This window comes from Callorhinus ursinus, unplaced genomic scaffold (genome assembly GCF_003265705.2).
Source record: "Callorhinus ursinus isolate GAN/ISIS: 27379988/994484 unplaced genomic scaffold, GSC_fseal_2.0 scaffold8, whole genome shotgun sequence".
Taxonomy (NCBI): Eukaryota; Metazoa; Chordata; class Mammalia; order Carnivora; family Otariidae; genus Callorhinus; species Callorhinus ursinus.
In genome coordinates this window covers 25,520,617-25,538,506 of record NW_027397070.1, presented here as the reverse complement: position 1 = coordinate 25,538,506, position 17,890 = coordinate 25,520,617, and the positions used below count along the sequence as shown (strand labels likewise).

Below are 17,890 nucleotides of genomic sequence, written 5' to 3'. Positions count from 1 at the left end.
GAGAAAGGAGGAGAGGCTGGGATCTAGATTATGAGACACTTGATCTTAGGTAATGAAACACTTCTCTTGCATGAGAGAGGAGGATATTTGAGATTGTTGCTAGAAGATACCTTCTATTTGATGATTCCAGTTTTCTCTGTGAAGTAAATGGCAGGATCATCTCTTGAAAATCTGAGGGAAAATGAGTGGGTTTGGAGAGTATGGAGAGAAGGTGTGAAATAGTAATTGAGGAGAATGGTTGGGTTAAATGATTAGACAAGTGTTTGTGGGCAAATTTGAAGCCTCAGATGAGATGAATTTTCAATGTGGTCTGCCTGGGTGACTTTCCTCCAGTAGTGATTGGTATCCCCAATATAAACACAACGGTAGTTAGCTTAATTCATCCAAAGTTGTCATTTTGGCATGCCAGAGTACTGAAGGACAGTGGGGCAAAGGGAATTTAGGATACTGGCAAGAGATTGCTTGAAATTGTAGACCACCGTATACAAACTGGATAGGAAGAAGAGTGAAGATAAGAGAATGGAGGGTAAGAAGGTAGTGGGTCGATGGACTTGAGATTCCAATGTGAACATGAAATAGTGTAATGGGAGTAAATGAGAGTGAGCTCAAAGGGTGAGAAGTTGGGAGCATAGCGTGAGTTTGAGTATCAGAGCTGATGGCAAGGTCCAGGGAGTGATCTTAGGAATTGAGAGTGTATTCAATATTGAAGTCTGGGAGAGTGACATGAGGTCAGAAAACAAGTCCCAAACAATGGGCTGTTAAGTCCCGTGGTATGGTGGTGGGTCTTGAAGTAGAGGAGAAAACATAGGAGCCATTGTCATTCATCAGTGAATGAGAGTGAATCATTAGAAATTTGATAGGTGGCAGTTAAGCTGAAGGCATTGTTTCAAAGGATCAGGAGCTTATGCAAAAGGGTGTAAAGTAGCAAGCTTCTCACTTGATTAACTACAGTATTCTTACTTAATCTCCCTGCATCCAGTATTTCTCCCCTCCATACGCTTATCCAAATACTCTTAAATCTGACTCTGAAATACCACTCCTTTTTTGTAAAATCTCCAAAAAATTTCTTGACTGAGAAAATAAAATGAGAGCCCTCGGCTGACATTTGGAGCCTTTCATGATCTGGCTCTTCCCCAGTCTGTCCAGCTTTGTCATCTCTTCACTTAATCTTCACTGAAGCCAAGTAATAACCAACTCCAGTTCCTCCAAATGCTCCAATTTCTTTTTCTTCTTGCATTACTTTGTTCATATTCTCTCTGCTGTCTAGAATGCTTCCCACACTGCTGCACATCCAATGCCTACTGTCCTTCAGGCCCAGATCAGATTACAGCTCTGTCATGAAGAACTTCTATACCCCTTCAGCTGGAAGTCATTTCTTTGTCATCTGGGCATTAATAGTAATTGTCTTAATGGATGGCATTAACCATTTTCTTTTTTTTTTTTTAAGATTTATTTATTTATTTTGAGAGAGAGGGTACATGAGAAGAGGGAGAGTTAGAGGGAGAAGCAGGCTCCTCGCTGAGCAGGGAGCCCGATGCAGGACTCGATCCCGGGACTCCAGGATCATGACCTGAGCCAAAGGCAGTCGCTTAACCGACTGAGCCACCCAGGCGCCCGGCATTGACCATTTTCTAATCGTATGATTTGTGCATCTTAACTGCCTGCACTACAGACTCCTTAAAGATAAGATTTCTGTCTGACTTTCTTTGCATCTTTTCATTACTTTATACAGTATAAACATGAAATAAATAACTTTTTAAAGTATCTTAGTGTTCATTTAATTATGTTTATCCTATAATTTGCTCTATTAGGTAGTCATGTTAGTAAATGATTGTTTAGTTAAAAAGAAAAGTTTGACCTTTTAACTTTATCACTGAAATTTTTTAAAGTGTGTATATTATGCTTATATTCACAGCCCCATGCAATCATTCGTCATACCATTAGATCTACAAACAGGAATGCCAGAGCTGAACGGACAGCTTCAGAAATAAATTGTATGTGTTTGGTATACATTTTTAATTGGTGGTTTTGGAGGGTTGAGCTGGGTGTTTTTGTGGGTCTTTTTGGAATAATAAAATTTCAGACTAACTGAAGCTATGTGCTTTAACATAATCAGAATACCTCTAAAATAGAGGTTGTTTCTCAGGTTTATAATGGAATTCTCTTGTTTTTTAATTAAATGGTTTTTATACACTAATTATAAAGGTAATGTATGTTCATTGTAGAAAATTTGTAAGAGGAAAAAAATAGAAAATTAACATTGCCCATAATCTCATCCCCCAGTACCAACCCACAGATAGTATTTTTGCTAAATTGCCTTCATGTTTTTCCATGACTGAATTTAGTTAACATAGAAGCATTTTTGATACATTAGCGTAGCCTTTATAATCGTTTAAGGTTGCATCCTTTTTCACTGAGGTGGTATGTAGTTGAATAATTTCCTGTTGTTGGACATTTGGGTTGGTTTCAGTTTTTTTAGTCAAGTTAACAGGAGAGATGACTCTTCTTTAAAATATATACTTAAAAGGGGAGATTGACATTTATTCAATAAATTAATCATTGACAGATATTTTGTATCAAGGATATTTATTACTTTAGCCAAATTAATTTAGAAGAACAGATTTGCAAAGAAATTTTAGGTGTGAGTATATGGACTTAAATGCATACTGTTTCAAAAGAGATTTTTTAAAAGTTTACAGTAAAAGATAAATTATAAACTGTAATAAAGATAATATATTAAGTATTTAAGCTAATTAGAATTATTGCAGATGAGCATCTTGTTGAAATCTGAGTTTTCTTGAACCCAAATATTTCTAGCTTTCTGGATACAGCTTTGGAAATATCTAGGTCAGTGGACAGTTAGAATGTCCTTCCTATATCCATCGATTTATTCAGGCCTTTTCTTAGTTAAACCGGTAATTCGAGATTTTATCTGTTAGTCTCAGATTGCTGATATTTCTTATGCTATCTTCTTGTATAATCCCAGGTGAACTCTCAAGACTTCAAATACCATATAGCAAAGTAGCAAAGTTGCTATTCCATTATAAAGCTGCCTTCTTTATTTTTTGCAGGTGTATAAGTATTCAATTAATAGTCTAATTTGCCTATATTTTCTTCTGTAGCTTTTGAATTTTGTGTCATATTTAGCAAAGCCTTCCTGATTTTAAGATTACAAAAGAATTCTATTATTTTTCTTCTATTTTTACAGTTTCACTTCTTTAATATTTAAATCTTTGATACAAGATATTAATTTGGTAAGAGGAATGAAGTATGGATTCAACTTCAGTTCTTTTTAAGTGACTACCCATTTGTCTGAATGCTAATTATTAAAAACTTAATACTTTCACCAGTGGATTTGATATATCACCTTTATGATGTACCTAAATGGCCATATATATTTTTGGATTCTTTCCAGAAATTCATTGCATTAGTATGTCTAGTCATGTGCCGATAGCATAATTTGATTATTTTGTCTTTATTATGTCTTTTAAAATCTGTTAGGACTAATCCTCCTCCCACCCTCCTCACTCCTCCCTCCGCCCATACATATCTTGTTGCTGTTCTTTGTTAATGATATTTTGCTATTGTATTTTTCCACATAAACTTAAGAATCAGCTTATCTAGTTAAAAATTCTCAGTATTTTTAGTGAGATTTCATAAAAGTTCATGTATTAGCTTGGGGAGAGTTGACCTCTTTATGATAGTCTGTCTTCTTAACTAAGATAGGCTTTTTCAGAGGTAAGTTCAAGACTTATTCTTTCCTGAATGCCCAGGGCACTAATATCTTCATGGTGTAAGCTCTTTGTGCTTCAGTACCAGAAAAAAATTGGTAAAGTTGAAGGTCATTTTATTGGTGATTTATCTTTACATTTTCTCAGGTCTTCTTTTGTGTCTATCAAGAGCATTTTATAGCTTTGTTTTTATGTGTTTGTTTTAATAGATTTTATATACACCTAATTAGTTTTATTTAGTTTTTTGTTTCATTTTTTAAATTTGAGCTGGTAACTTACATATAGTAAATGCTTAGGTGTACTATATGATGAACTTTTAAAAATGTATACACTCATGAAACTGCCACTCAGATCAAAATATAGAACATTACCAGAATCTCTGAAGGCCCCTTCCCTAGTGCTCCTTCACAGTCAGCGCCCTTCTATCTTCCTATATCCCCCTGCCCTTTCCATTGCCCAGGCTAATCACTGTTCTGTTCTCTAGTCACCATAGATTGGTTTTTACCTTGATCTGGATCTTCAGATAAATGGGATTTACAATTTGCACCCTTTTTGCTTGGTTTCTTTTGTTCAACATTATGTCTGTGAAAGTCATTCATGTCATGTATAGAAATAGTTGTTTTCACAGTAATAGAATGTTTTATTGTATGATTTAACACAATTTATCCATTCCTTGGTTGATGGGCATTTGATTTGTTACCAGTTTTTGGCTATTATGACTAGTATAAGCATTCTTCCTATGTGTTTTTAGTAGATGTAAGTAATTATTATGGTCTTGGCCTAGTCTAAGAGCACCAAGGATGAATTTGTAGTCCAGCAAAGTCAGGTTTGTTGACTCTGTACAATGAGGGAAAACACACACTAGAGGAACTATGGAACATCTCATTAAACAAAGGAAAAGAGTTAGAGGGTTTTGGAAAGAGTAGAGTTCAAGTGAAATATGATAACACAAAAAAAGAGATATATATGATAGGGTGACTTTCAGGTCCAATACTGTGAAAATTGACCCAGAGGCCTGTTTTCTTGGAAATTTGGAATGCTGTGTTTGGAAACCCCTTTATTTGAAGTTCTGTGTCTATTTTTCTACTGGTTATGGTTTCTATTCTCCTTCTCCCTGGTTATTTTTTAATTATTATATCTTGGACATTGTGGCACAACGTTGAGTGTATGGTTTTGTCCTCTTTATTCTAAAGGGTGTTTAAAGAAGGAAGGAAGGGGGGAAATCGGAGGGGGAGACAAACCGTGAGAGATGATGGACTCAAACAAACTGAGGGTTCTAGAGGGGAGGGGGTGGGGAGGTGGGTTAGCCTGGTAATGGGTATTAAGGAGGGCACGTACTGCATGGAGCACTGGGTGTTATACGCAAACAATGAATCATGGAACACTACATCAAAAACTAATGATGTGATGTATGGTGATTAACGTAACATAAAAAAAAAAAAAAAACTGGTATGTCAGCTTGATCCTTTTAAAGCTAATGTCAGGTTTTACCAGAGTATTCAGCAAGCTCTTTCCTCTGGTTAGAAACTCAGCTATCTTTCCTGGCACTGTGATCACCAGAATCTACATTTAGCTCACAACACTCTTGTCAGCTTTTGGTGACACACTTTGTACAGTCTTTGCTTTTTTTTTTTTTTTTTGCTCATGGGCAATTTAGTATTCATCCAAAGACAAAGAGATCCCTTGGCATATTTCTAGAGCTCCTTCGTGTAGCTTTCTTATTTCTGGCACTCTGCCCTTCAAATTCCCACCACCTAAGCAGCCCCAATCTCCAGTCTTTGTTTCCTGCACCCAGTAAGACTGTTACTCTCTCTTCGGATTCTACTTTCTTGTGCCCTAGTTTGGAAAGTGCCTCCAGGTGGAAAGCTAGAGTGAATGTGGACCTTACCACTGTGTATTCCCTTCTCTCAAGGATGACAGCATTGTGGGGTCTGTTAGCCACTACCCCAAAATAATTACTTCATATCATTTGTACACACATTGGTGTTACATGTATGTAGATGTTTAAAGCAGAAGGATAAGTCCAATTCCTGTTACTTCATTATGGCTAGAACCTACATCATCTTACAGAAATAAAAGAGTATGTATAATGGAATAGAAGACCTCCCCATCTTTGGATTTTCGTAGGCCAAAAATGCACCCGAAGGGTAGTGTCAGTATTTCCTTTAAAACAAAACAAGTTGAGGTCCCATCTACCACATAAAACAATGATATTGGAGGCTCTAGCATTTCTGTGCCATAAATTATGGCTGCAATAATTTTAGAACGGTCATAAGGAATTTGATTTTTTTAAGGAGTACTTTTCTTATGTTTTAAAACATCTTAAATGTTTATGAAACTCATTTTTTCTTGGAATTTCTTGTAAGTCTTGAAATTTGCTTGATCTATAATTCTTATTGTTAAAGATAATGATATTTTCTCTTTCTTTTCTACACTGCTTGCCTGCCAGTATTTCTAGTTGTGACAAAAACTTTAGTTCATCTCTGTCTCAAATGAATTGAAGTAGTGAATTAGAGTAGTGGTTTTTGAGTTAAGATATTTTTTAAATTATGTTAAGAAATAAGTCATTAATAAGTGAGAGCTTTTATTTTAGGTTATTTTTGAAAAGTTGATACAATGTTTTATGAACTGTATTTCAATCTTACTGAAAATTTTTATGACAATGTTTTTGTTTAATGAATTATATGAAAACTTCATTACTTTACAAATTTTGTTTTAGGGATAAGAACAACTGGATCCTTTTTGAAAGTGATTTTTTAATTTTTTTTTTTTTGCCAAGATTGTATTTGGGTATCTTGCATCTTTATGATGCAAATATGAATTTTTTTGTTTGTTTTTTAGTCACATTAAATTTTATAATCTTAAATTTCTGTGTACTTTATGGGGCACCTGGGTGGCTCAGTCGGTTAAGTGTCCGACTGATCTCAGCTCAGGTCTTGAACTCAGGGTCATGAGTTCAAGCCCCATGTTGGGCTCCATCCTACTTAAAAAAAAAAAACAAAAAAACCCCAAAACAACTGTGAAGTAGATAATAAGCCATCCTTTTCTCTGTTTTAGAATATTTCACATAAGAGAAGTTTGAGCAGGCCAAGTAAAATACACATTGAGCAAAATATATTAAATTTCCAAATACTATTATAACATTTAATTTAAATACTGTTTGTTCTTTTTAGATAATTACAGGTAGTTTGGGGAGGTTCATCCCTGCCATAAAGTTGTAGCCTTAGAACAGAGTGTGCAGCCCAGAGAGAAAATCCTTAAAGTGTTTTTTCTTAGTCAAGTGGATACTTTAATTTTTTGAAATCTTTCATACACAAAAAGTGCTGCTTAATTTCCTGACTCCAACCGAGAATTAAGCAGAGTTGTTAGGAAGGTACCAAATTGTTACCTTCTTTTGGTAAATATAAAAAAAGGGGTACTCTTGCAGTAAAAAATCTTGTCTTCTTCCTTCTCCCTTTCCCTCTCCCCAGTACATACGCTTCTTGTTACATTTTTGAGATTAACCCTTTAGATAGAGTTTGTGAATATCTGTTACATATTTTGCAGTTGACAAATTACAGTTCGAACCTCCTCTGAGAAAAGAAACAGAAGCTCGGGATGAAATGGTAGGAATCATTACTTTTGAAGTACTTTACAAATTAAAATTTAAGAAAACTTATAGTTAGGTATACTTTGACTAAGGAACAAAGTTATATACTCTTCTAAGCAATAATTTTGATACTGCATTTCACACATTAAAGTTTGAAAAGCTTATAGTTAGGTACATTTTGACTAGGGTATAATGTGTAATAGACCATTTTAACCATTCATTTTGACGCTTCTGAGTCTTTGGAAGGATTTACATGAAGTTATTAAATATATGATTTTGATGTTCAGCTTAAAGCTATCAGGATCTTTTTTCTTACCAACTCTTTAGGTTTAGAGTTTATGTTTGCATTACCTTACTGGTTTTAATATTTATTTATTAATATAGCTTCTATTTTAACCATTGCGCTTATTTTGAGGTTACTATTTCGTTAAACCTTTCCTTATCTAAAAGGAAATAAGTAATAGAGCAAGGTATTATTAGAGTTGCCTAGATGTTATCTTAATATATTTACTTTATTTTTCAGCTTTGGCAAAGTATAATTTTTATAGGAATTGTCTTCTGTTAATGGATCTCTTCATTCTTAACATTTGGCAGTAATGCTCTTCTTACTGTATATATTGATATATAATTCTCAATTTCCATGCCATTGGGAAAAAATAGCACCAGTAAGTTCACGATAGCTTAATAATATGATGTTTAGTTTTCCACACTAATGGATTAGTGACGCAGATAATTCAGAGTTATGTTTCTCTGTTTTATTTGGAATATAATAGCAATGGTAAAGAGGGCTTGTCATTTGAAACTATATTTAGTATGTTTATGGAACTTCTTACGTATAAGGCAACTGATAATGAATCATTGACCTAAATATGTCAAATGACAGCAACTCTAGCTGGAGATTTTAAAATTGACTGAAAGCCAAGATGATTAACAATCATGACACTGAATATTTTCTTGAATCAAATAAGATGATTAATATCTGTTATGAGGAAACATTTTAAACTATTTTTTCACCTTCACAGGGAGTGTCATCAGACCCAAACTTTGTGTTACAGTGGAATCCTTTTGTTGATGGTGCAAATACTGGCAAGTAAGTTGTTTTTTAACTTAATAACTTGATTTTTTTTTATTTTTACTTGATTACATAAGAACAGTATTGGGAGGGAGTGGTTTATTCTAACAAGTTTTAATTTTCATTCTTAAAGAAGTTGTGCTATGCCTTTTATCAGAGTAAAGCTTCTGACTTTTTAATTACCAAAAGGCATCATGTGTTAATCATTAAGTTTTCTTGAGTTTTCTTCTTTAAGTCAGAACTTAGTATGTGTAATGTTAATTTACTGAAGGATGAATTACATAATGTCATGGGAAGAAATACTATAGGAGGAGTCAAAAAGCCCCAATTCCATCTCTGCAGTATAGTTTCTTCATATTCTAGACCTGTCTTCCCTCAACAGTTAAGTTGCAGGGCTGGCCAGCCTAAATGTTCCAAGCCTGTTTGTGCATTGCAGTGCTTCGAGTGGTCTTTGGAAATACAGATTTCTGGGCCCTCCATATTCAGCTTATAGATCTGGGGTTGGCAAACTATGGCCTATAAGACACATCTGATCCACTGCATATTTTTTGTACAGTCCACAAACTCGAATCGTATTTAGATTTTTTTTAATAGTTGAAAAAAATCCAAAGAAAAGTGATATTTTGTTACATATGAAAATTATATGAACATTTCAGTGTCCATAAATGTTTGTTGGAACACAACCATGCTTTCACATTATAACGTGAAAAAAGCTATGGCTTTTTTTTTTTTTTAATATGGCTTTTCTTTTTTTAATATGGCTTTTATAACATGAAAAAAGCTATGGCTGCTTTCATGTTATAACAAAAGAGTTAAGTAGTTGTGACCACAGTATAGACTAAAGTCTGTAATATTTACTATCTGGTCCTTTACAGAAAGTAAAAGTGATGCAGATGTTACTGATCTGCGGATCCCACTTGGGGCAGCTAAAGGGTTTGACGATACAGCCACTTGAATCTGTGATTCACAATGGCTTCCAGCTCTATAATTCTGAATCTGTTTTTTACTTCTCTGTTTAATTCATTTTTATTACATACTAAATATGCAAAGCAAAACCGTAAAGTTAAAAAGACTTTGTATTTATTTTATAAAAATCTATTTTATAGTCCTACTAATACAGTTTGACACAGTGAGGTCTTAAGTCTTCTATAGATTGTAAAAAAACTCCTCAGCATGATCTAATTGTTTTTTATATCCCCTGAATATAAACAGATTTTAATGCACATTTAATGGAGTCTCTGTTTTATGTTATCATTTACCACCATCTGAATTGCCTGTTTCTCTTTGTGTTAGATCAACCTCAAAACGCGCAGTACCACCTCCCCTACCTCCTAAGGTGAGCTGCTTAAAATTTTTGAATAAATCCTTTTTTAAGTAATATAGTAATTAAGTTTAAAAAATGATTTTATTGAATTTGTTCAAAATTCTCTTAAATATATTTAGATAAATATAGTTTTCTTTACGAGGAGATTACAAAGATGTAAAATATATATTAAAAAAGACTTCATGAGAAATACAGTATTTGGATAGCTATAAGAAAAAGGTAAAAATCAGTCATACTCATTTGAGAGAAAACTGCATGGAGAGGATATAAGAGTTCATCATTTATAATCCTCATTTACTACTATAATTTGCTATTTCAGTGGAGTCATACTTGATTAAGTCCTTGCTTGTTTCTACTTATTAAATACTTTGTGAATTGTTTATATAATTTTATCAGTTAAAATTATATCAGTTTTGACTTAGGGATGATTAAAAAAAAATCACATGGCAAGTTCTTAGTTGTGTTGGGACAGTATTTCAACTCGTTTGCTTACTTAGCGCAGTGATTGAATTATATAGAAGAAAGGAAGAAAAGACATATCCCCTTTCCCCTCAAGTCTTTGATACATAATGATAATGGAGTGTTACTGTTTTATATCCAAATTTATTAAAGCACTTTTGTGTCTTATTATCACTAGCCAAGGATCAACAGCTACCCTGAAGACAGCCTCCTAGATGAAGAAAAGTCATCAACTGTAAAACGTTGCCCTGATTCAGAGAACAGAGCTCCCCAGTTTCTCAGAAGACAGAGTAGCCCAAGTTGTGGTCCTGTAGCTGAGACTTCCTCTATTGGTATGGCTAGCAGTATCAGCAGTCCTGGAGTGCATACAGCTAGATACTGTGATCTGGGTAAATAAATCAAAGTGAAAACTGAAAAGAAAGCCATTTTCATATTTTAAAGAATGTCTTCAGTCAATCTTATAACTGTTTAAAGCTTTCTGAAGTTATTTTAAAATTCCACATGGATGGGCTATACATAGATTCAGTCCAGTTCAATCCTAATCTGATCCCTTACTAAATATGACAGGGTCTTAGAATGATGAATGGATGTTCCTACCCTCCAGAAGCTCAGGATGTATAGCAGAAGGTACACCCATGTACCCATAACATTAGACAAGACAGCTTGTTTAAGTGTCTCATACAATAATTACATGTAATAAAGATGAGAAGTGTTTAGGAAGATAAGGATAGGCAATAGAGGGGGTGGGCCCTTGCAGAGTATTAAAGGACTTGGTTGAGCCTTCATTAGGGGGAGCCAGTGCTGACAGGCATTCCTGATGAGCAAGAAGGAATAAACAAATGTACTGAACCATGAAAATCTGGATTGTATTGTAAGTAGAGTCTAGTATGAGAGAAGTGTGAGCTTTCGAAAGATATATAATGGGAGACAGGACTAGAAAGGTAGGTTGAAGTCCACTTATGAAAGGCCTTGAATATCAGCATAGCATTCATATAGCATTTCTTTTTCTCACAATATGGAAAGACATTTGGTGTTGTTTTCATGAATTAAGACCACTGCTAACTATGCAGTGCTACCTCTGTAGAATCTAGAGAAGGACCAAAAATACTTTCACTTGTCTGCCAGTAGAGAATATTTCCCAGTAAAGGATCACCCAAATGGTACAGAAGTACTGGGGGAAAGGGAAAATTATTTTTCATGGAAAGTACTTATTTGTGTTCATTTGGCTTTTAATCATGATTCTTTTTAGGAAATGGTGATGGTATTTCAAAACTGATTAGTGAAAATACAGAAGGATCAGCACAAGCACCACAGTTACCACGGAAGAAGGACAAGCGCGATTTCCCGGTCGGTATAACCAGCGTTTGGTGATCAGTTGTGACTACTACCATGCTCATCGCATAAGAGGCTATGTCTGTTTTCGTGGGCCGGGGGGCATAGTCTGTTTAAGTCAAGAATTTGAATAACTAAAATTCCAAATGTATAAGGTTTTTTTTAAGGCTTAAGAGATCTTATAGCATTAAAAATTATTTTTCCCACAGAAACCAGCCATCAATGGCCTTCCACCCACCCCAAAAGTGCTGGTAAGGAATATTTCTATGTAAACCACTTGCCAATTTCCATCTCTTTAGACACATCAGCAGATTTTTTATTTGCTGTCAAGTATCTTGAGCTATTGAAAGGAAGGATTCACAAAATACAGAGTCATTAAAGGCATTTTGATATACCATGGATCAGATCATATACCCTAATTTGAGTGAGTTGGTTAGAATTTGGAGAGTTTCACTTTTTGTAAATATGGCAGTTGGATTCTCAGATTAGCCTTCAAAGGCCAAGTTAACTTTAATGTGGTATCAGTAGTACTGTGTTCTCTTTATAATATGAATTAAATATCTTTCTACCCCTGAAGCCATTTTCATATTGAACTATACACAGTGAAAAGGAACAGGGAAGCTTATGTTAATGCTTGTTCTGTGGCTCTTTAAGGTGGTTCAGCCAATCATATGAATGGGATGCTTTATAAATTATACCTTCTTATTCAGTAAAAGTCTAATATGTAACGTAACTATGAGTCTTTTTGTCTTTTTCACTGTTACAGAGTTATACTGCAGTTATAATCACTGTGATACTGCTCAGAAATATCATCCATTCTTTCACATTCTTAAATGTTAGTTCTAAAGATAAGTGGTGACTTAAAATTCCTAAAATGTATCACTGATATATGTAGATGTTTTGATAAATCTGATATTTTTGCCCTGAAATAGCAGATTACACAAGGGAAGAATAGGAGAAAGAGTTAAATGATATCAGAATAGGAATTTTGTTTTGTAATGAGACCATAAATATGCAGTAAGAGTCAGTTTAGCATTTTATAATAATCTTAGGTATTTTCTAGGACTATATAAAATTATCTAATCAAATAAGTCAATATTTCTTTCTTTATAAATAAGATGGGAGCATGTTTTTCCAAAGTTTTTGATGGCTGCCCTTTGAAAATTAATTGTGCAACATCCTGGATACATCCTGATACAAAAGGTAAAATTTCTGAACTTTTATGTACATCTCTAATAAAATATTTGTTCTGGGAAAGTATATGGTCAGTGAACTGAGGTTGTTTACTTTAAAAATATGACTTTAGAGACTAAATCGGGCAGGTACCTGCAACAACCTAAATAGATAAATAGAGTTTTGGTGTAAGGTATTAGAATTTAGAGTATATAGGAAATGCTCTGATTAGAGGAGACTGAGTAGTCATCACAAGTGATTACAACCATGATTAGGGATTTTCTTTTCTATAAAAGGACAATACTGGGACAATTGATAATCTCAATCAGTAAAATCGTTAGATTAGATAATAGTATTGTTGCAGTGTTAATTTCCTGATTTTGATCATTGTACTATGGTTACGTAAGGTTTTTCTTTTTCTTTTTTTTAAGAGATGCACACTGAAATAGGAATAAAGGGACATTGTGTTTGTAACTTAAATAGTTCAGAAAACAAAAAAATGTGTATATGGAAGGTGAAAAAAGGATAAAGCAAAAGTAGTAAATGTTAGTATTTGTGGAATCTGTGTGAAGGAGGATATTCAGGAATTCTTTGTACTCTTCAAACTTTTCTGTAAATCTGAAATAACAGCAAAATAACAAACTTTATTTTTAAAAATTTATACTGTATATTTTTAAAGTGAGAAAGCCTAATACATAGAGGTAAAAATTTGGCATCAAATAGATCTGGGTTTGAATTCCTGCTCTGTCATTATTACATGACTTTGGAAAGATACTTAAAACCTCTGGTTCTCAGTGTGATCATTTATAACATAAGTACTCTTTTTTTCTTTTTTTTAAAGATTTATTTATTTTAGAGAGAGAAAGCGAGTGGGGTTAGTGGTAGGTGGAAAGGGAGAGAGAATCCTTAAGCAGACTTGGGCTGAACACGGAGCCGGACATGGGGCTCCATTCCAGGACCCTGAGATCGTGACTTGAGTCAAAGGCAGACCCTTAACCGACTGAGCTATCCAGGTGCCCCTAATATAAGTACTATTAATACCCACTTTGTTGCAAGGAAGGAAAAAGCCTCCCTACCTGAGTGTCTGGCAATTAGCAAAAAGAGGTTAGGCAGTAAAGGGTGTTCAGGAAATGTTTGTTTCCACTCTAACACAGTAATAAAGACAAGTCATATAATTATCTGTTTTAAATGCTACTATTAGAAAGTATAACAGAGAAAAAAATGTTTTTATCAGTAAGGAAATGGGTTTTTTTGTCTTTATAACTTTTGATATAATTTCAGACTTACAGAAAAGTTAGAAAAATAATGCAAGAAACTCCTTTATACTCAGAATCATCAGTTGTTTCTATTATCTGCCTGTATGTGCATTTTTTTCTGAATTACTTGAGAGTGCTTCCCTATACTTCATTTTGTATTTCCTATAGGAACAAGAATTGTCTCTTATATACCCAATTGTGAAAATCAGGAAATTTATTATTGATGTAATCCACAGTCCATATTTATGTATTTTTGAATTGAAGTATAACTGACATCACCGTCCATATAGAAATTATTAATTGCTTCAGTAATATTCTTTATTGTCTCCCCCTTCCTTTTTTCCCCAACCCAACAATATCCAATTCAAGATCACATGTTTCATTTAGCTACCACATCTCTTTAATCTCCTCTGGTCAGGAACAGTTCCTCAACCTTTTTGTATCTCTCTAGATCTTGACATTTTTGAGGCTATTTATTTTGTAGAATGTCCCTTAATTTGGGTTTGTCTGATGAGTCCTCATGCTGAGATCAGGTAATGTGGTTTTGGTGGGAATATGAAAGAAGTGTTACTGTGCTCTTCTCAGCTCATCCTATCAGAAGGCACATTCTATGAGCTTGTCCAAGTACCAGTGATACTAACAGTGACCAGCTGGTTAAGGTGGTATTCACTAGCTTTGTCTACTGTCAAGTTACTTTTTTTTTGTTTGTAATTAATTAGTAATTACTTAATTTCCTAAGCTGAATAATAGTATGGAATACATTGAGACTATATAAATATCCTCTTGTTCATTAGACTTCCACCAACTGGTTTTAGCATTTATTGATAGTCCATTGACAGTCTTTTGAGATCTACAGACAATTTCCCTTCTTTCCCATTTATTTATGTACATGTATTAGTTTAAACTTAAGAATTTTTATTCAGTGAGATATGATCTATTATTAATTTTAGCACTTAAATTGTCCCAGAATTTTTGAGCAGTGCGAGTTCCTATGTTCTTTTACTTTACTTAACATTTGATCACTTCATTACTTTCTGGCACAGCAGGATTTCTAGGCACATCTTACACTTTCCTTGCCCCAGAATTGGAATCTGTCTTTTCCAAGCAGCCCTGGTTCTTTTTAGTGGAAGGTAGTATTTAGGAACCAAGATCTGGACACTTAGGTGTACTTATCGCTTCTGGTGTGTCATGATTTATAATTTCTTTTTAATTTACAGTTTCCTTCTTCCAAGAGTATTTGAGATATCTGGCAAAAATATATAGCTGTAATGAAAAATTTTAAGACCTGATTGTTATGTTGAAAGGAAGGATTATATAAGTTAAGTAAGATAAAGCCAAGGGACACCAGGGTGGCTCAGCCGGTTAAGTGGCTGCCTTAGGCTCAGGTCATGATCCCAGCCTCCTGGGATTGAGTCCAGCATTGGGCTCCTTGCTCACTGGGGAGCCTGCTTCTCCCTCTGCCTGCTGCCCTCTCCCCCCTGCCGCTTGTGCACACTCTCTCTGACAAATAAATAAAATCTTTAAAAAAAAAAAAAGAGCTAAAGCCAGAGTGAATGAGTAACAGAGAATATATTTGCTTTTAAAAAATGAGATCAGAATTGGAGAAAGAGGTAAAGAAGATGGCATGAATTTTAGAAAATAATTTTTCTTTGGCTGTGGCTAATTCTCAGTACCATTAAAGGGGTACCTGGATGGTTCAGTCTGTTAAGTGTCCGACTCTGGATTTTGGCTCAGGGCATGATCTCAGGGTCTTGGGATCAAGCCCATCGTTGGGCTCTGCGCTCAGTGTGAAGTCTGCTGGAGATTCTTTCTCTCCCTCTGCCCCTCTTCCCACTCGTGCACTTGCTAAATAAATAAATAAAATCTTAAAAAAACCCCATTAAAGTATAAAGACATTTTATTGAATTATTTCAGAAAATTATAGTAAATTCTGGTGATTTATTTCAACTATTTTAGATCAGTACATCATTTTTGGAACTGAAGATGGTATTTACACATTGAATCTCAATGAACTACATGAGGCAACGATGGAACAGGTAACTTAGGAGTTTTAACTCAAGAAATTAGTTTGAGTATATTGAATAAAAGAAATATTTTAATTTTAAATTTTTATGGGTCTCAGTTTTAATTATTATGATTTAAATATTTAAGGAGGTGAAATTGTACTCTTTACATGTTCATGTTACAGGATTTTTTTTCCTGTAAAGTTTTGGTAATTTACTAAAAGATAGAAAATAGTTATTTTATACTATTTCAGACTGTTGGGATTTGGAAGTTAAAGCATAAGGGAATGAAAATTGGAGAATTTTAATTACCTTTTTTTCTTTATAGTTATTTCCACGGAAATGTACTTGGCTCTATGTTATCAATAATACTTTAATGTCATTATCAGGTATGTATATAACAAAACTAATATGAAAAGTAAACCATAGACAAGCAGAGAAATACAATTTTTTAATTGAAGTATAGTTGACACAAGAGAAATGTACTTTTAATGTACAGTATTTTTAAATGTTATTTGTTACTTTGGGTAACTATAGTATAGTAACTTTGAGGCTTGCAGATGTTTTCTACCAACTTAGAATGGAAAGAAACCTTGAGAAAGGACCTGTGTTCAGTGAAGGTAGCACTTCCCAAACTTGCCCAGGACCTAAACACCTGAGGACTATCACAGTGATTGTCACCTGAGGCCGTCCACTTCTGCTCAGACTCCTTCCCCGCCAACTACCCCAGCACCATTGGCCTTCCATGAAGAATTAACAGTTGCAGGGAAAGTATCAGAGGATATAGCTGCTTCCTTTCTCTGTGCTCTTGAACAGCTCACCCTCTCTCAGCCTCAGTTTTCCTAACTGTAAAATGAGGACGATGGAAACAATACCAGCCTCATGAGGCCGTGGTGAGGATTAAATGAGATGATCTCGAGCACTCAGCTTACTCGAGCTTACTTATATAGCGCTTTTTTTTTTTCGATTCTTACCTACCAAAACCTGTTTTCTTACATTTTAGATTTAAGTGACTACCTAGAGGTTCGCTGCTTACTTTCATTCTGATAGTAGAGTACAAGAGAGTTAATTATTTCTGTCTCTTAATAATCCTAATGCTGTCAACTATTAAAATAGCATTCACCCCTCTCTCTACTTAAAATAAGTAATTATTTTAGTATTTCTTAAATTTTTTTTCATTTCTTCTCTCTATGTGAGTGTTATATCCCAGCTCTTATTTACTGTACTGTCAGGCTTTTTGGTACCTTTCTGCTACTTATGTTTTAAAGCATCAATGCCAATATACAGCCTTACTGATAGGTGGAGCATTATGAATTGTGGCCTAATCTAAGAAATGTCTTTTTTATAATTTTAACTGTGTGTGTATAACTTGAACTCTTCCACTAACCATTGCCTAATAGAGATTCTTCAGAAATTTGTATATATGAGCTGATGACAGTGTTTACAAAGAACATATTATTTGATTGTGCATAAATGACTTCTAAAAAGCTGGGGTCCTTGAAAAAGTACTTAATCACTTTGATTTTAATTATGCTTCCCCCAGGGTTTTTTTGTTTACCAAAATAATAATATATGCTATTATAAAAATAAACTTAAACCCAATTGTGTTTAACAATTCTGATTTGCATACATATAAAATCACTTTCCTCTTACTCTCTTAACTGTTTTTATCCCTGCTCATTCCTGCCTTTGGATATAAGCTTAAAAACCACACAGAATACATTTTATATATTTATAAAATAACTATAGGAAAACAGGGAGAAGTTAGCCTATAAATTAGTTATTTCCATATTCTAGTTAATATGACCCATAAAACTGAATGCAGGTAAGTAGCAGAGCTCAATAGGCGAAAACATTATTCTGCCTGAGGGTCTGCATTTGTGTGGACATGCACACATACATACACAAGTGTATTTAGCTGCCTCGCTAGCTAATATAGGGGGGAATGGAG

At 34.3% G+C, this 17,890-nt stretch overlaps 1 protein-coding gene across 3 annotated transcripts in view; it reads left to right on the top strand.

Moving 5' to 3' along the window:
• MAP4K5 (mitogen-activated protein kinase kinase kinase kinase 5) overlaps positions 1–17,890 on the top strand; it is a 108,931-nt gene that overhangs the window by 72,146 nt on the left and 18,895 nt on the right. For 2 of the 3 annotated variants that reach the window (XM_073895181.1, XM_073895183.1), the window contains 10 exons: positions 1,916–1,994; positions 7,278–7,336; positions 8,343–8,410; positions 9,686–9,728; positions 10,354–10,564; positions 11,425–11,522; positions 11,717–11,758; positions 12,626–12,710; positions 15,893–15,972; positions 16,268–16,328. In XM_073895181.1, the coding sequence (XP_073751282.1) occupies positions 1,916–1,994; positions 7,278–7,336; positions 8,343–8,410; positions 9,686–9,728; positions 10,354–10,564; positions 11,425–11,522; positions 11,717–11,758; positions 12,626–12,710; positions 15,893–15,972; positions 16,268–16,328 (826 nt within the window). The remainder of the gene's footprint in view (positions 1–1,915; positions 1,995–7,277; positions 7,337–8,342; positions 8,411–9,685; positions 9,729–10,353; positions 10,565–11,424; positions 11,523–11,716; positions 11,759–12,625; positions 12,711–15,892; positions 15,973–16,267; positions 16,329–17,890) is intronic. The other variant, XM_073895182.1, reaches the window with a different exon arrangement.